This window comes from Alexandromys fortis, unplaced genomic scaffold (assembly GCF_014885135.2).
Source record: "Alexandromys fortis isolate MF-2015 unplaced genomic scaffold, M_Fortis_MF-2015_v1.1 scaffold_80, whole genome shotgun sequence".
NCBI lineage: Eukaryota > Metazoa > Chordata > Mammalia > Rodentia > Cricetidae > Alexandromys > Alexandromys fortis.
The window spans coordinates 7,296,407-7,315,697 of record NW_026068174.1 but is presented as its reverse complement, the minus strand read 5'-3'; the positions used below and the strand labels follow the sequence as shown (position 1 = coordinate 7,315,697).

The 19,291-nt window shown below is 44.5% G+C and overlaps 1 protein-coding gene across 1 annotated transcript in view; it reads left to right on the top strand.

Annotated features, from left to right (window-relative positions):
• Positions 1-368: 368 nt before the first annotated feature.
• The window catches only part of Ywhae (tyrosine 3-monooxygenase/tryptophan 5-monooxygenase activation protein epsilon), a 38,261-nt gene continuing 19,338 nt past the window's right edge, over positions 369-19,291 (top strand). Inside the window, exon 1 of the mRNA XM_050128860.1 lies at positions 369-549. Within this exon, the coding sequence (XP_049984817.1) occupies positions 486-549 (64 nt within the window). The 5' untranslated portion in view covers positions 369-485. The remainder of the gene's footprint in view (positions 550-19,291) is intronic.

Below are 19,291 nucleotides of genomic sequence, written 5' to 3'. Positions count from 1 at the left end.
CCTGCCAATTCTTTACATAGAGGTTAAAAGGACCTGAAAGAGGCGTACGGATGAGAAAACCGTGCAAGCGTGCACAGTGAGTGAGGTTACAAGAAACCATGAAGTGTCTCGCTCTGTGTCACCGAGCAGGCTCCTAGCCCAGTCTCGGCCGACCTTGCCTCCAGCCTCTCGAGCTGTCCCGGGCCGTTCTTCTTCTCAGTTGCAGTTCCCGCCTTGCTGCTGGGCCGCCCGCTGAGCCGACGGAGGAGGGGCGTCAGCCGTGCTGATTCCAGCCTTTTCTGGCGCCGAACTCCCGGGCCCGCCCCGCCGCGCCAGTTGCCAGGGAGCGGTTGCCATAGAGCTGAGCAGTTGTCCGCGTGCGCAGGCGGAAGTCCCGGATTGAGGCGCCGCCATTTTTACTGCTCGGACGCGGAGCGAGAAGCTGAGAGTCGGAGACGCTATCCGCTTCCATCCGTCGCGCAGACCCTGCCGGAGCCGCTGCCGCTATGGATGATCGGGAGGATCTGGTGTACCAGGCGAAGCTGGCAGAGCAGGCCGAGCGATACGACGGTGAGTTGGGGGGGTGTCGGGGGGCTGGAAGTCTCGGACCCTCCGCCGCCGCCCACAGAGGCCGGGAACCGGAGACAAAATGGCGGCATCGTCTCCGAGCCTGGCTCGGGACGTGGGTCGGGAAGCAGGAAATGGGCTGCGGGCCCCCGAGGCGGTGGGAGTCTCCGGGCGCAGGGATTTGACCCCTCCGGTGTCCTTAGCTTGCAGACGCTCGCCAGCCAGCAGGCCGGGGTGGAGGGTGGAGGAGTTGGTTGTAAAATGGCGGCTGAAGGGGGAGGGCGAGTCCCCGGGCGGGGGAGGGGGGAGGAGATGGCGGGTGCCTTGTCCCGGCGCGCAATCCCCACGGGAGCTTTGGGGACCGCGGCGGGATGTGGAGGACAATCGGGTGGGGTGATGTGAGCAGCAGCACCGGCCGCTCGGGAGAGGGCGGAATCCAGGGAGCTGTAGCGCGGGCGCCTTTCAGGGAAATATGGCGGGTGGGGGCGGTGGCTTTTCCCCGGAGGCCCAGTGTGGGGCGGCGGCCGTGGAGCCTCACAAAGGAGAAGCCTCGGGAGCGGACAGCTTCTTTGGGCCGGTGGTGGGGAGTGGTCTTTGGTGAGGGCGGAGTGTGTAGAAATCACTGCGGGATCATCCTTGGGTGGAGGCAGGCGGAGATGCTGCGATTGGATTTCTTCCCGTAGGCCGGCGCACCTCGGAGTTGAGGGCTTTGGGGCTTTTCTGCCTCGCCTCCTTCCGGGAGGTGTAGGACCTCACTCATGCAACGTTTTGTTCTCACCCAGGATACCCCAAAGTTCCTGCGGTATTTTTTGTTTGTTTGTTTGTTTTTCAACCTTCAGAAGCATCGAGTTCTAATGGGAAGACTAGACTACAGGAGACTGAGCTTGCTAGGACTCTTTAGTACCTACTGAGTGCCCTTTACAGTGCCCGTGCCTCAGTCTACCCGTTTGTAGAGATGACTTTACCATTCACACTCAGCATTATGACACATGGCAAGACCTGTTGAAAAATAGTTAATTCAAATAAAATGCGTTTTGCTTGGCTTGGGGGTCTTAACCTATTTTTGAGCACTCGGTTGAGGCTTGGGAATTTTGAATTAAGAGATCGTCCTTTTTTTTTTTTTTCTGTTTTATGACTTCATTGTTGCAAGGCTGGGATTCGAACTGGGTGGCATGCCTGCAAAGCAAGTGCTCAAGTATTTAGATACAATCTAACTCTCTTATCCATTTTAAGCAAATGGTTTTATGTACACATTTTAATAATTACTCTTTGTTCGTTCGACACCCCCTCATCCTCAGGTACTGGAACCCAAACCCTTGTACATGCTAGGTCAGTGCTCTTTGTCACTAACCTATATCCTTAGCTCGTGCTAATTTGATTTTTTTTTGTATTTCATCGAAATATCCATTGTGTTTAATCAGTTGTAGGCAGTTTATATATTTTTATGCCTTTCTTCCCCTAATTTTGTTCCTAAATACTTGAGTTAGGCAATATCCATCAAACTGATATTTTTAAAGTGACAAATAGCATATACGGTTCCTGTGATTTATTTACTTATTTATTTTTGAGGTAGGATCTCACTGTGTTGCTGTCTGGAAACCTCACTCAGTATGTAGACCAGGTTCGCTTCGAACTCACCAGTCTGCCTCCTGAGTGCTGGGATTAAGGGCATGTGCACTAAGGCAAGCAGGTTCTTGTGATTTTAATGTTTGGGAGCTAAGGTGGGATGAGACATGATTGGAACTAAGTGCTGTTGTCCCTCAGATTTTTTTCCAAATTACTTAAGCCACTTGTTTTCCAGAAGTTAGGTCAGACCCTTCTCGAGAGCCCCTTTGGCCCTGTCACAGCTTTTGAACTAGTCTTGTTAGAGATCACTGTTCCAGTGTTTGGAAAGTAGAACAGAAGACCCCCAAACCTCTAATGTAGGAAAGCTACTGAACTAAATTTTGTCTTACAGATTTAAGTTGCTGTTTGTACTGCTCTAGGCTCCTGGTGGGAGTGGGAGGAGGTGGGATGGGGAGAGTACAAATGCAGCTCAAGGTCAGCCTTCATTTTAGTGTCTATAGCCAGGATAGTTTGCTGGTTGTGGAGGTTTCTCCTTCTCACCTCCCCAGAGAAGTGTCCCTTAATCTAGTGTCCTTGGGAGGAAACATGAAATTACATTTGTATGTGGGGATTTAGGCTTTGTGTGAATGTGATAACCCCTCCCCCCCAAAGGAGGTATGGGTGAAGCTTTTTGGTTTGTTTCTAAAAGACATTTTTGGAAAGGATTTGGAACCTTATATATGATTATAGCTTCCAAATAAATGACAAGTTAATTTTAAGTCATACTTGAGATTTGAGTGCTGAGGACTTTTGAACAAAGCCTGGTCTTGATTATTGAACATAGGAGTGTAGACAAGCCACTTAGTGACTGTTTATTACATCTCCTTTTAGACTCTAAAGGAGGGAAGGAAATAAAGTAGGAAGCACTCTTGTGATTTGGCATGAGGAAGGGATCCAGTAGAAAGGGAGAGGAGGAGGGAAGGCAGTCAAAGGAAACTCGTATACTGGCTGCAGTGATTCAGCTTTGTTTGTGTAGCAGAAGTGGTTCTAGAGAAGTGACCACTCAGTCAGACACCGGGTGTAGTGAGAATGCACTGGAATCCTGAGTTCTGGGTACTTAGATGGGAACGATGGGCCTTTAACTGACCTTCCTTCTTACTACTGCCCTAGAATCTAGTGCCTAAAGTATCTTTCACTCTCCCTGTAGGGAATTGAAGTCAATTTATGTAGATATTTAATGGCCTTGGAAGAGGGCGAGAAGCTTGTTTCAAGAACAGAATCTTTTAGGGGTCCATGTAGGAAATATCAAAGCTTGAGACGTGGTCTGTTCACTTTAATACGTTTAATCTCTCAATCTCTCTCCTCTTTTTTTTTTTTCCCCAGAGTCTCTAAAGAGTCCTGACTGTCCTAGAATTCACTGTATAGACCAGGCTGGCTTTGAACTCACAAGACTCTCCTGACTCTGCCTCACGAGTCCTGGGGAGTGCTCCATCATATTTGCCTTGTGTGGTAGTGCTTTTTTTTTTTTTTTGCCATTTTCTAATCTTCATCCTGCTTAGATCGCTCAGTGGGGCTTAGTATGGTGGCACATCCCTTTAAACTACACTTAGAAGATAGGGAAGAGGCTCTCAAGTTCCAGGCTAGCCTGAACTATGAAATCCTGTCTGAAAAAGAGAAATTAGCCAAGTGGAGTGGCACCTACTTTCAGTTCCAGCACTGAGGAGGCAGATGCAGGCAGATCTCAGAGTTCTTGGCTAGCCAGAGTTACATTGAGATGCTTGTGTGTGTGCACCTGTGTGTGCGTTGAGACGGGTTGGTTTTCGAGACAGGGTTTCTCTGTGTAACAGTCCTGGCTACCCTGGAACTCATTTTGTAGACCAGGTTGGCTTCAAACTCACTGAGATCTGCCTGCCTCTGCCTCCCCCCAAGTGTTAGAATTAAAGGCGTGTGCCACCATTGGCTGGTGAGTCTGTATCTTTTAAAAAAGAAGAAATGAATTGGCTTTCTGGGGTGTGGCTTGTGCCCCCCCTCCAACCCCATGGCCACTTTGGGTCATTCTGAATGCTGAAATACCAGAAATACATATGTTTTGAGTCATTGACTTGAGAACTGTTTCAAACACCAAAGCCTCCTTTCTTTCTGCTTTTGTTTTTCGAGACAGAGTAACAGCCCTTGTAGAAGTAGCTCTTGTAGACTAGGCTGAGCTTGAACTCACAGAGATCCGCCTGACTCTGCCTCCCTAGTGCTGGGATTAAAGGCATGCGCCACTACTGCCCAACTCCTAAAGGCTCATTTCTAAGAACAAACTGTGCTAGGGAAGGAGAGGGAACAACATTTATTCACCCATCCATTTTATTTAGAGGCACAGTCTCACTATGTTGACCTGGAATTCACAGAGGTCCTCATTTTTGTAACCAGTCATGTCCACCCTTGCTTTCCTTTACAAGGAATGCTCATCACAGGTGGGGGTACTACACACTGTAATCCCAGTGCTCCTAAAGACAAAACTGGATAATCTGGAGTTGAAATTCAGCATCAGCTACAGGTAGTGAATTTGCAGTTACATGACACTGTCTCACCTCCAAAATAAAGGGATGTTCTTTTTGTACATTTCAGATGTTTGTTCTTGAGACAGGATTCTCTGTAGTCCTGTGCTGTCATACTCATCTATAGAACAGGTTGGAACTTGGAGTTCCGCCTGCCTCTGCCTCCTGAGTACTGAAAGGTGTGTACCACCACCGCCCAGCTACACTTCAGATTTTTGTATAGTATTGTGCATGTTGTTCTTTGTCTTACACAACTTGGAGATACCATGAGTTGATGAATCACTGTTATTTGAATGATTTCTTACTACTGTGGATGTTCTCTAAGCTTTCTGTTCATTTTAAATTTTCTGTGGTTTTTTTGTTTTGTTTTTCTTTTCCAGACAGGGTCTCACTATGTAGCTCCGATTGTCCTGGAACTCACTCTGTAGACCAGGCTGTCCTTAAAGTCATAGAGATCTGACTGCCTTTGTCTCCTGAGTCCTTGATTGAAGGCTTTCATAACTATGCCCAGCTTTGTATTGTATGTGTTATGTATGAGTTGGCATGTACTGTGGCACATGTGTGGAGATCAAAGGGCAACTAATGGAAAACTGTTGTTTCCACTACGTAGGTCCTGGCGGTTGAACTCAGGTGGTCAAGCTCGATGGCATGTTCTGAGCTGTCTCACAGGCCGTCTTTTCACTTAAAGAGCTGCTTTGATTTTCTGTGTGTGTTGCCTTCTTTGTACCACATACGTGCCTGGTTCCTGCAGAAGTCAGAAGAGGACATTGAATCCCCTGGAATTGGACTTACAAGTGGTTGTGAGCTGCCATGTGTGTGTTGGGCGTCAAGCCTGGATCCTCTGCAAGAATAAGTGTTATTAACCACTGAGCCAACTCTTCATCCTCTTTTCTCTTTCATTAAAAAAGTTCTGAAGAAGGGCCGTGGTGGGGCTCATGACTAATCCCAGTGGGGGGCTGAGGAAGGAGGATGTAAATCTTAGCAATTAAGTCAGACTTGGTCTTAAAGTAGAAACAGAGCTTGAGTATGTTGACTCAGTGATTGAATGCCTGCTAAACACAAGCAAAGCGCTGGGTTAATTTGCTGGCTGGGGGAATAAAAGCAGAAGCACATGAAAACAGACCTTTGATAATTTGCTGTTTTGGTCAAGAGAATAGGTTATTTACTATTCCCTATCCTGGGAGCCCAGGGCCATGATAGACAAGTGTTCTACCTCTGAGCTACTTCCCAGGTCTAGGTAGTATTTTAACATTTCTATCTGGTATGCTAAGTGCTTCTGCTTTTATTTCCCCCAGCCTAGGCTCAGACTTGTCTTCCTCTCAAATTCCTGAGCCACTAGGGGTAGGCTGTACCAACCAAGGTTCCAGTCTTTCTTGAAAACCCTGGTTGAGCCAGGCAATGGCGGCGCACACCTTTAATCCCAGCATTTAGGAGGGCAAAGGCAGGTGGATTTCTCAATTCGTGGCCAGCCTGGTCTGCAGAGTGAGTTCCAGGACCACCAGAGCTAAAGAGAAACCCTGTCTTCAAAAGCAAAAACAAAACAAAAAAACAAGAAAACCCTGGTGGCACATGTCTTCTGCCTTTAATCCCAGCACTTTTGAGGTAGAGGCAGGAGGCACCCTGCTAGAGGCCAGCCTGATTTCATAGTGAGTTCCAGGCCAACCAGTACTTAATATGAGAAGGTCTTTGACCTTCTTGGTGCGCTCACAGCAAAACCTCTCTCTCCATATATCCTTTAAAATCTTTAAAACTAAACAAAAAGCCGGTAGGTGGTGGGTGGCACACGCCTTTAATCCCAGCCCTCAGGAGGCAGGGGCAGGAGGATCTCTTGAACTTCTGACAATCATTCTGTCATCCCTGCTGAAGTAGTGGAATATTACACATGTGTTCCACCATGCCCAACTAATTTTTTTAAGACCTGGGTGACCTGGTACTTGCCATGTTGTAGACCCAGGCTAGCCTTCAGTTCACAGAGACCTACCTGCCTCTGTTGTGCGCCACCATTTTTATTTTGAGACATAGGTTTTGTTTTTAGTCATATGCCAGCATGCCTGACTGACTAGTTTTCTCATTTAAATGAAAATTTCCCAGGGCTAGAGAGGTGGCTTAGAGGTTAAGAGCGCTGGCTGTTCTTCTAGAGGACTGTGGTTCAATTCCCAGCATCCACATGGCAGCTCACAGCTTTATTCAGTTTTAGGGGATCTGACACCATCACACAGATATACATGTAAGCAAAACCCTAGTGCATATAAAAAAATAAAAGAAAATCATCAAAAAAAAAAGATTTCCTAAACTTTTTCCTCTACTACAGATACTATAAATCTTGAGTTCGGAGAACTTTGGTTTCCTTCAAATTTTGTGTTTGGTANTTTTTTTTTTTTTCTGTTTTATGACTTCATTGTTGCAAGGCTGGGATTCGAACTGGGTGGCATGCCTGCAAAGCAAGTGCTCAAGTATTTAGATACAATCTAACTCTCTTATCCATTTTAAGCAAATGGTTTTATGTACACATTTTAATAATTACTCTTTGTTCGTTCGACACCCCCTCATCCTCAGGTACTGGAACCCAAACCCTTGTACATGCTAGGTCAGTGCTCTTTGTCACTAACCTATATCCTTAGCTCGTGCTAATTTGATTTTTTTTTGTATTTCATCGAAATATCCATTGTGTTTAATCAGTTGTAGGCAGTTTATATATTTTTATGCCTTTCTTCCCCTAATTTTGTTCCTAAATACTTGAGTTAGGCAATATCCATCAAACTGATATTTTTAAAGTGACAAATAGCATATACGGTTCCTGTGATTTATTTACTTATTTATTTTTGAGGTAGGATCTCACTGTGTTGCTGTCTGGAAACCTCACTCAGTATGTAGACCAGGTTCGCTTCGAACTCACCAGTCTGCCTCCTGAGTGCTGGGATTAAGGGCATGTGCACTAAGGCAAGCAGGTTCTTGTGATTTTAATGTTTGGGAGCTAAGGTGGGATGAGACATGATTGGAACTAAGTGCTGTTGTCCCTCAGATTTTTTTCCAAATTACTTAAGCCACTTGTTTTCCAGAAGTTAGGTCAGACCCTTCTCGAGAGCCCCTTTGGCCCTGTCACAGCTTTTGAACTAGTCTTGTTAGAGATCACTGTTCCAGTGTTTGGAAAGTAGAACAGAAGACCCCCAAACCTCTAATGTAGGAAAGCTACTGAACTAAATTTTGTCTTACAGATTTAAGTTGCTGTTTGTACTGCTCTAGGCTCCTGGTGGGAGTGGGAGGAGGTGGGATGGGGAGAGTACAAATGCAGCTCAAGGTCAGCCTTCATTTTAGTGTCTATAGCCAGGATAGTTTGCTGGTTGTGGAGGTTTCTCCTTCTCACCTCCCCAGAGAAGTGTCCCTTAATCTAGTGTCCTTGGGAGGAAACATGAAATTACATTTGTATGTGGGGATTTAGGCTTTGTGTGAATGTGATAACCCCTCCCCCCCAAAGGAGGTATGGGTGAAGCTTTTTGGTTTGTTTCTAAAAGACATTTTTGGAAAGGATTTGGAACCTTATATATGATTATAGCTTCCAAATAAATGACAAGTTAATTTTAAGTCATACTTGAGATTTGAGTGCTGAGGACTTTTGAACAAAGCCTGGTCTTGATTATTGAACATAGGAGTGTAGACAAGCCACTTAGTGACTGTTTATTACATCTCCTTTTAGACTCTAAAGGAGGGAAGGAAATAAAGTAGGAAGCACTCTTGTGATTTGGCATGAGGAAGGGATCCAGTAGAAAGGGAGAGGAGGAGGGAAGGCAGTCAAAGGAAACTCGTATACTGGCTGCAGTGATTCAGCTTTGTTTGTGTAGCAGAAGTGGTTCTAGAGAAGTGACCACTCAGTCAGACACCGGGTGTAGTGAGAATGCACTGGAATCCTGAGTTCTGGGTACTTAGATGGGAACGATGGGCCTTTAACTGACCTTCCTTCTTACTACTGCCCTAGAATCTAGTGCCTAAAGTATCTTTCACTCTCCCTGTAGGGAATTGAAGTCAATTTATGTAGATATTTAATGGCCTTGGAAGAGGGCGAGAAGCTTGTTTCAAGAACAGAATCTTTTAGGGGTCCATGTAGGAAATATCAAAGCTTGAGACGTGGTCTGTTCACTTTAATACGTTTAATCTCTCAATCTCTCTCCTCTTTTTTTTTTTTCCCCAGAGTCTCTAAAGAGTCCTGACTGTCCTAGAATTCACTGTATAGACCAGGCTGGCTTTGAACTCACAAGACTCTCCTGACTCTGCCTCACGAGTCCTGGGGAGTGCTCCATCATATTTGCCTTGTGTGGTAGTGCTTTTTTTTTTTTTTTGCCATTTTCTAATCTTCATCCTGCTTAGATCGCTCAGTGGGGCTTAGTATGGTGGCACATCCCTTTAAACTACACTTAGAAGATAGGGAAGAGGCTCTCAAGTTCCAGGCTAGCCTGAACTATGAAATCCTGTCTGAAAAAGAGAAATTAGCCAAGTGGAGTGGCACCTACTTTCAGTTCCAGCACTGAGGAGGCAGATGCAGGCAGATCTCAGAGTTCTTGGCTAGCCAGAGTTACATTGAGATGCTTGTGTGTGTGCACCTGTGTGTGCGTTGAGACGGGTTGGTTTTCGAGACAGGGTTTCTCTGTGTAACAGTCCTGGCTACCCTGGAACTCATTTTGTAGACCAGGTTGGCTTCAAACTCACTGAGATCTGCCTGCCTCTGCCTCCCCCCAAGTGTTAGAATTAAAGGCGTGTGCCACCATTGGCTGGTGAGTCTGTATCTTTTAAAAAAGAAGAAATGAATTGGCTTTCTGGGGTGTGGCTTGTGCCCCCCCTCCAACCCCATGGCCACTTTGGGTCATTCTGAATGCTGAAATACCAGAAATACATATGTTTTGAGTCATTGACTTGAGAACTGTTTCAAACACCAAAGCCTCCTTTCTTTCTGCTTTTGTTTTTCGAGACAGAGTAACAGCCCTTGTAGAAGTAGCTCTTGTAGACTAGGCTGAGCTTGAACTCACAGAGATCCGCCTGACTCTGCCTCCCTAGTGCTGGGATTAAAGGCATGCGCCACTACTGCCCAACTCCTAAAGGCTCATTTCTAAGAACAAACTGTGCTAGGGAAGGAGAGGGAACAACATTTATTCACCCATCCATTTTATTTAGAGGCACAGTCTCACTATGTTGACCTGGAATTCACAGAGGTCCTCATTTTTGTAACCAGTCATGTCCACCCTTGCTTTCCTTTACAAGGAATGCTCATCACAGGTGGGGGTACTACACACTGTAATCCCAGTGCTCCTAAAGACAAAACTGGATAATCTGGAGTTGAAATTCAGCATCAGCTACAGGTAGTGAATTTGCAGTTACATGACACTGTCTCACCTCCAAAATAAAGGGATGTTCTTTTTGTACATTTCAGATGTTTGTTCTTGAGACAGGATTCTCTGTAGTCCTGTGCTGTCATACTCATCTATAGAACAGGTTGGAACTTGGAGTTCCGCCTGCCTCTGCCTCCTGAGTACTGAAAGGTGTGTACCACCACCGCCCAGCTACACTTCAGATTTTTGTATAGTATTGTGCATGTTGTTCTTTGTCTTACACAACTTGGAGATACCATGAGTTGATGAATCACTGTTATTTGAATGATTTCTTACTACTGTGGATGTTCTCTAAGCTTTCTGTTCATTTTAAATTTTCTGTGGTTTTTTTGTTTTGTTTTTCTTTTCCAGACAGGGTCTCACTATGTAGCTCCGATTGTCCTGGAACTCACTCTGTAGACCAGGCTGTCCTTAAAGTCATAGAGATCTGACTGCCTTTGTCTCCTGAGTCCTTGATTGAAGGCTTTCATAACTATGCCCAGCTTTGTATTGTATGTGTTATGTATGAGTTGGCATGTACTGTGGCACATGTGTGGAGATCAAAGGGCAACTAATGGAAAACTGTTGTTTCCACTACGTAGGTCCTGGCGGTTGAACTCAGGTGGTCAAGCTCGATGGCATGTTCTGAGCTGTCTCACAGGCCGTCTTTTCACTTAAAGAGCTGCTTTGATTTTCTGTGTGTGTTGCCTTCTTTGTACCACATACGTGCCTGGTTCCTGCAGAAGTCAGAAGAGGACATTGAATCCCCTGGAATTGGACTTACAAGTGGTTGTGAGCTGCCATGTGTGTGTTGGGCGTCAAGCCTGGATCCTCTGCAAGAATAAGTGTTATTAACCACTGAGCCAACTCTTCATCCTCTTTTCTCTTTCATTAAAAAAGTTCTGAAGAAGGGCCGTGGTGGGGCTCATGACTAATCCCAGTGGGGGGCTGAGGAAGGAGGATGTAAATCTTAGCAATTAAGTCAGACTTGGTCTTAAAGTAGAAACAGAGCTTGAGTATGTTGACTCAGTGATTGAATGCCTGCTAAACACAAGCAAAGCGCTGGGTTAATTTGCTGGCTGGGGGAATAAAAGCAGAAGCACATGAAAACAGACCTTTGATAATTTGCTGTTTTGGTCAAGAGAATAGGTTATTTACTATTCCCTATCCTGGGAGCCCAGGGCCATGATAGACAAGTGTTCTACCTCTGAGCTACTTCCCAGGTCTAGGTAGTATTTTAACATTTCTATCTGGTATGCTAAGTGCTTCTGCTTTTATTTCCCCCAGCCTAGGCTCAGACTTGTCTTCCTCTCAAATTCCTGAGCCACTAGGGGTAGGCTGTACCAACCAAGGTTCCAGTCTTTCTTGAAAACCCTGGTTGAGCCAGGCAATGGCGGCGCACACCTTTAATCCCAGCATTTAGGAGGGCAAAGGCAGGTGGATTTCTCAATTCGTGGCCAGCCTGGTCTGCAGAGTGAGTTCCAGGACCACCAGAGCTAAAGAGAAACCCTGTCTTCAAAAGCAAAAACAAAACAAAAAAACAAGAAAACCCTGGTGGCACATGTCTTCTGCCTTTAATCCCAGCACTTTTGAGGTAGAGGCAGGAGGCACCCTGCTAGAGGCCAGCCTGATTTCATAGTGAGTTCCAGGCCAACCAGTACTTAATATGAGAAGGTCTTTGACCTTCTTGGTGCGCTCACAGCAAAACCTCTCTCTCCATATATCCTTTAAAATCTTTAAAACTAAACAAAAAGCCGGTAGGTGGTGGGTGGCACACGCCTTTAATCCCAGCCCTCAGGAGGCAGGGGCAGGAGGATCTCTTGAACTTCTGACAATCATTCTGTCATCCCTGCTGAAGTAGTGGAATATTACACATGTGTTCCACCATGCCCAACTAATTTTTTTAAGACCTGGGTGACCTGGTACTTGCCATGTTGTAGACCCAGGCTAGCCTTCAGTTCACAGAGACCTACCTGCCTCTGTTGTGCGCCACCATTTTTATTTTGAGACATAGGTTTTGTTTTTAGTCATATGCCAGCATGCCTGACTGACTAGTTTTCTCATTTAAATGAAAATTTCCCAGGGCTAGAGAGGTGGCTTAGAGGTTAAGAGCGCTGGCTGTTCTTCTAGAGGACTGTGGTTCAATTCCCAGCATCCACATGGCAGCTCACAGCTTTATTCAGTTTTAGGGGATCTGACACCATCACACAGATATACATGTAAGCAAAACCCTAGTGCATATAAAAAAATAAAAGAAAATCATCAAAAAAAAAAAAGATTTCCTAAACTTTTTCCTCTACTACAGATACTATAAATCTTGAGTTCGGAGAACTTTGGTTTCCTTCAAATTTTGTGTTTGGTAGAAAATAAAATGAATCAAAAGAAAATTAAAACATTTACAGTTGTCTCACTCTCCAAAGTGGGAATGGGAAGTCAAGGAAATTGTTGCTGACAGTAGACATACCAGCTATTCCGTCCGATTGTAGTGTTAGAGGCAAATATGCTGGTTTTAATTTGTCTGCCTTGAGTTGTATGGCGGTTTAAGGTATGTCCAAAGGGAATGGCACTATTAGGAAGTATGGCCTTATTGGAGGACGTATGTCATTGTGGGGATGTGTCTCATGTTCAAGCTGTGCCCTGTGTGGGACATGGACTTCTGCTGCCTGCCTATCAAGATGCAAAACCCACAGCTCCTTCTCCAGCACTGTCTACTACCTGCATGCTGCCACTTCATACCATGACGATAATAGACTAAACCTCTGAAATTGTAAACCAGCCCCCGTCAGTGTTTGCCTTTTTATAAAACTTGGGTGTTGCTGTAGTTATGTGTCTTCACAGCAATAGGAACCCAAAGTAAGACAGGTTAGTACTTTCTTTTTCTTTTTTTCTTTTTCTGATACGGTTTCTCTCTGTAGACCAGGCTGACCTGGAACTCACAGAGATCCCTGCCTCTACCTCTTGAGTGCTGGGATTAAAGGTGAGGCGTGCACCACCACCTCCTGGCTTTACTACTCTTATGCTATTCTGTCATGGATCCAAACAGTCCAGCTGGGCTGTGGTGATATATGCCTTTAATCCAAACACTTTGGAAGCAAAGATTGGGGGATCTTAAATAGCAAGTTCTAGGTGTGCTGAGGTTGCATAGTGAAATCCTGCTTCAAGAAAGATAAACAGCCCTGCAAAGCAGGTGCCACTAATTTTTCAGATAAATATTCGAGTGGGGGGGGGCTGGAGACACGGCTCAGCAGTTAAGAATGCTTGTTGCTCTTGCAGAGAGTTAGTTCAGGCTTGGTTCCCAGCACCCACATAGCAACTCAGCCAGCCACCTGTGACTCCAGTTTCTGGAATCTGACATCCTCTTTTGGTCTCTGCAGTCACCTTCATGCACTGGGTGCACATACATATACACCCAGGAACAAATACTCATAAAAGTAAAGTTTCTCCTTTCCCTCCCTCCCCACTTCTCTGTTCAAGACCGGTCTCACTCAGGCTAACCTTGAATTTGTTTCTCAGCTTAGACGGCCTTCAGTGTCTAGGCTGATCCTCTCACTGAAGCACTATTCTTAGTTCCTAATTTTATAACGTGGAAATTGCTTTGGGGGCCTGGGGAGATAGCTCAGTCTATCAAGTGCTTGACATGCAGTCACAGACACTGAGCTTAAGCTCCAGCATCTGGGTGTCACACTGTTGCATGCTTGTCATTCCAGTATGCTTGTAATCCCCTCTCTGGGGAGGTGGAGACTGGTGAATCCCTGGGGTTTCCTGACAGTTCACCAAAGCCTAATTGTTGAACCCTAGAGTTTAGTGAGAGAAATTGTTTTTAAGAAGCAAGGTGGAGCCTGGTGGTGGATCACTGAGTTCAGGCTAATCTGGAGGACAGAGTGAGTTCCAGGACAGCCAGAGCTATACAGAAAAGTCATGACTTGAGCCTCCCCTTCCCCCACCACCAAAAAATAAAAAGGAAAAAAAAAAACCCAACAAGGTAGATGAATGGTTTCCAAGTAATGACATCTGAAAGTGGCTCAGGGTCTCCACATGTACTTGTATGTAACTGCACATTAGTAAATACATACACAGCAAGTACATTAAGTTGCTTTGAACAGCTTTTTGGCTTAATTTCACTGAGTCTTGTTGCTTTTGTATGAATGAGTGTGTTGGTTGAGTCTGCTTTCTAGTGGTGAGGCAACAGGAGCTAGTGGATAGTGGGGCAGTCATTAAATAGGAGTGAGGGAGCCTTTCCTTAGTCTCAGGACCTGTTCTTGCATATATACTGATGAATTGCCTCTGCCTGCTTGCCTTTCCCTCCTCCCTCTCGTTTTCTTCACCGCCACCACCCCTGCCCCTCTCTTAGTATGTTGTATGGGCTGGCCTCAAACTTGATCCCCATGCGCTTGCTTCACTTCCTGAGAACTGATATTGAAGGCCTGAGGAATTGCTGTTCTGAAAGAAATTTTGTTCAGTGAGTTTATAGACTGGAATATTATTTTTCACCGATGTGTTCACCAGAGGACAACCTCAGCTGTCATTCCTCATGTACCTTCTCACCCTTTGAGATAGGGTCTTATTAGCCTATAACTTAAAGAAAAAGTAAGCTATGGCAAGCTCCAGAAATCCTCTAGTCTCTCCATTTCTCTGTTTCTGGGATTGCAAACCATTTATTGTGCTGGGAGTTGCACACAGGACCTTGCACATACTAGTTAAACAAATAATCTACCACTGACCCTTTTAGTTTTGGGAGGAATCTCATTGTTGCCCAGGCTGAATTCTTGGCCTTGTGTGGTCCTGACTCAGCCCTTTCTGACTGGAATTTGCAGATTTTATTGTACTGGGCATTGAACCTAGGGCCTTCTAGAAAGTCACTAGGCAGATGCTTTCCACTGAGTTAGCTATGTTCTCAGGCTTTCTCACCTCTTAATGCTATCTCTCCCCCGCCCCCCCGGGGGGGGGCTGGAGAGTCTGCTTAATGGTATGTGCTCTTTTGGCTCTTTCAGAGGATCCTATTCCCAGCACCCACACTGTGGCTCACAACTGTCTTAACTCCAGACCCAGGGAATCTGATTGCTTCTCTGGCCTCTAAGGGCATTGTATGCATGTGATGCAGACATACATGGAGGAAAAATACCCATGTACATAAAAATAATTTAAAAAATGAAACATCTTTTTAGACTGAGTGTTATGATGCATGTACGTGTATGAACAATAATGATGGTGTACATGTGGAAGTCAGGATAACTTGGTGGAAGTTTGTTCTTTCCTTCTCATAGGTTGTGGAAATCAAACTTAGGTCATCGGGCTGTCTCATTGGGCCCCTTCTGTGTTTTGAATGAAATGAGATCTCACTATGTTGATTAGGCCTGATTTGTGTGTGGGGGTGGGGCTCAAGTTGTCTTCCCTTAGCCTCTACAGTAACTGGAACTTCACAGGTGCCAATGTATTCTACGATGTACCTGGACTAAGTTTTGCTTTTATATATCATAATTTTTTTATCTGTGGGGTTGACACAGATATTACTGTGTGGCCCAGGTTGACTTTGAACTGGTACTCCTGATACTCTGTCTGACTAGTGCTGATTGTAGGTATGCATCAGAGTTAGCTGAACTAAAGCTTTACAAAAGACTAGTGACTTTACTCAGGAGGTGGAGGCAGAAGGTCAGGAATCGGTATCATCTTTGGCTGCATAGAGAATTCCAGGCTATCTTGACTCTAAAAATAAACAAATGGGCTGGAAAGGTGACTTAGCAGTTAAGAGCACTTGCTGCTGTCCTTATGGAAGACCCAGGATTGATTTCCAGCACTTACATACAGGCTTACAACCATGTATAACTTCAGTTCCAGGGGATCCTGTGCCCTCTTGGGCACCAGGCATGCACGTGGTGTACAGACATAACATGCAAGCATAACACTCACATACATAAAATAATTATAAAGAAACAAAACAAAAGGTGGTCATGTATGCATGCCTATAATCCCAATATTTTGTAGGTGGAGGCAAAAGAGGCCAGCTTCTACTGTATAGCAGAATTCAAGGCTAGCCTGAATTAGGTAAGATTCCATCTCAAACAATAAATACATATCCTAGAGGCTGACCTCAAATTCAGAAATTTGCCTGCCTCTGCTTCCTGCTTCCTGATTGCTGGAACTAAAGGTGTATACTACCACTTGGCTATCTCTCTTCCTTCCCTCCCTCCCTGCCTTCTTTCTTTTTTTGGTTTTGTTTTTTCAAGATTGGGTTTCTCTGTTCTGTCTGGCTCTGCCTCCCAAGTACTGGGATTAAAGATGTACTCTACCACTGCCCAGTGTTGCTTTTTTTTCTATTTTTTTTTTTCTTTTTGAGGAAGAGTGGTGGGGTGGGTTTCAGTCCTGGAACTAGCTCTGTAGATCAGACTGGCTCTGCCTCCTGAGAATGCTGGGATTAAAAGCATGTGCCGCCATCACCCAGCTGTGGTGCTTTTTTCTTAATGACCCTGTCCTACCTTTGTTTCAGAATGCTGCCAGCATTTTTCTTAGCCTGTTCTGTCTTACATTTTATCCTTCTGTATCACACATTACATAATTTTCTTTCCTCATTTAAGCTAGGAGAATTGTTGGTTGTTAGTGGTAGTTTATTTTACTTTTGTATAACTTAGTATATAGATGAGGAAATATTTGGCAGCTATTTGAGAGTATCTGCTAGCAATTCAGGAAAGATTAGCAAATAAAAAAAGTTTACTAAAGTAGATGCTATGTTCATATAAAGTTGTTTTCCTATTGACATTCAACAACTTGTAGTTTTTTGTGAACACATTTTAAAAACTTAAAAATTGACTAGATTTTTGTCTAGATGATCAGGAGAACTTAAACTTCATGTGTATGTCCTATGTGCGAGTGCTCACGAGGCTAGGGTAGTGGTGAATCCCCTGACCTGGAATTAGTAAAAGCTGACTCATGAAGGGACTGGGGAGCAGAATTCTGGAAGAGCAGGAAGTGCTTTTTAACCACTGATTTTTCTCTTCAGTCCTAGCAAGAGGGTTTTAGGAATACTTTGTTTTACCCTTAATGAAAACCTTCCTGGGATTGAGAACCTTCTGAATAGATCATTGTTTCTCAGATACTTGACTAATTTAATATCACTTACTAAATTTGGATTTGTTCTGCATTGATTGTACCAGGTGCCTTTTTCCCTCTTTGGGGATGGTTGACAGGTGATCTTTTGAGACAAGGTCTCCTAGAACCTCCTTTGCTGGGATTGGAAGGATTTCAGCTGTGTACCACCACACCTTTTTATTTAGCCTCTGGAACTTGTCTTTAGAAACAGCTGTTTGCTTTCACATCTTAGAACTTTAGACCTTTTAGTGGTTCTTTCTTCGCTGTAGCTGCTTGATGCAGTCATTCTCCCGTGTCTGCCTTTATACTTACATTTCAGTTAGCTAATAGTTACTAACTTTTTTTTTTAAGATTTATTTATTTATTATGTATACAACATTCTGCCTCCATGTATGCCCACACACCAGAGGAGGGCGCCAGATGTCATTACAAATGGTTGTGAACCACCATGTGGTTGCTGGGAATTGAACTCAGGACCTCTGGAAGAGCAGACAGTGCTCTTAACCTCTGAGCCATCTCTCCAGCCCCGCTAACTTCTTCTAGAACACATTCTTTTGTTTGAGACAAACCTGCTTCTCTCTGGTGCTGGGATTAAAGGCGTGCACCACCATGCCCAGAAATGTGAATATAACTTTTTAAGAGTGATGGCACGGCAGATTTTGAGCAAGTTTAAGCAGAATAGTTTATAATAAAACTAAAAGCCGTCAAGTTTGGCATGACCTTCAGTTTTATTAGGAAATACAGAATTAGACCTTGGGGGAACTTGTCAGTTGATAATGGATATTTGTATCCTTTAGGTATTTTGTATTTTTTTTTTGTAAGGCTAAAGATTGTTAATCTAGATAGATTACAGTTGAGAGGATTAATAAGTTTACCAGGCTTTTAAGGGGCATGAAATGAAGCAATTTAGGTCTCTTTCTTTAAAAAAAGTTTAACTAGCCATGGGGTGGCATATGCATTTGATCCCAGCAGAGGCAGAAGGAGGTATATCTATGAGTTCCAGGACAGCCAGGACTGTGTAGAAAGACTCTGTCTCAAAAGTGTGTGTGTTAATATAGATGTTTGCTTGCATGCATGTATGTATGTGTACTCTGTATGTGCCTGGTGCCCTTGGACGCTAAAAGAGGGTGCCATATCCCTTGAGACTGGAGTTAGGAGCAGTTGTTACCTGTATATGTGTGTGTACTGGGAATTGTACTTGGGTCCTATACCAGAGCATCAACTGTTCTTAGTTCTTAGTTGTTGGGCCATTTCTTTAGCCCTCAAGTCTCTTTCTTAAGCTTGGGGTTTAGCTCAGGGTCTTTAAAAAGTTAATTTTATTTAAAATGTGTATGTGTGGATATGTACGTGTAAATGCAGTTTTTGTGGAGAGGGCAGAGGTGTTGAATCTTCTCAGAGCTGGTGTTAGAGGTTATAGATGGTTGTGATTTGCCTGGCATACATGTTGGAAATTGTTCTTTGCAAGAGAACCAATAATTTTGGTTCATTTTGCTGTTATGTGCCCCATGCTCAAGATTCACATCTTGAATTAATCAGTAGGGGAGGCAGAGGCAGGCAGATCTCTGGTTCAAGGCCAGGCTGGTCTACAGAGCATGTTTCAGGCTAGCCATGGCTACGCAGAGAAGCCCTGCTCAAACAACAACAAAACCCCAAACACAAAACAGTAAAAATGGTCTCACTGTGTAGCCTTGGCTGGCTTGGAACTTGCTATCTATACCAGGCTGGCTTCAAATTTATAGAAATCAGCCTGTCTTGGCTTTGTCCAGCTCCTCTACATCCCCACTCCTGGGGGTCGGGGGGGGGGGGCAGGGCTTCACTGTAGTCCATACTGACTTTAAACTAAAGGGATTTTTATGATTTAGCCTCTTATGTGCTGGGATTACAAGCACCATCCAACCTGCTGGGTGTTGGAAGATATTTTTTTTCCTTTTGTTCATTTGTTTTTTTTTTCTTTGTTTGTTTTTCAAAACAGGATTTATCTATGTGTAGCATTTGCTGTCCTAGAACTTGCTCTGTAGACCAGGTTGGTCTGTGAACTCAGAGCTCCCTCTGCCTATGCCTCCAGAGTGTTGAGATTAAAGATGTGTGCCACCACCACCCTGCCTGCCTGCCTGCCTGCCTGCCTCCCTCCCTCCCTCCCTCCCTCCCTTCCACCGCCCAGCTCTTTTTCCTTTTTTTTTCTTTTTGCTATTTGAAGGAGTTTCCCTCTATAGT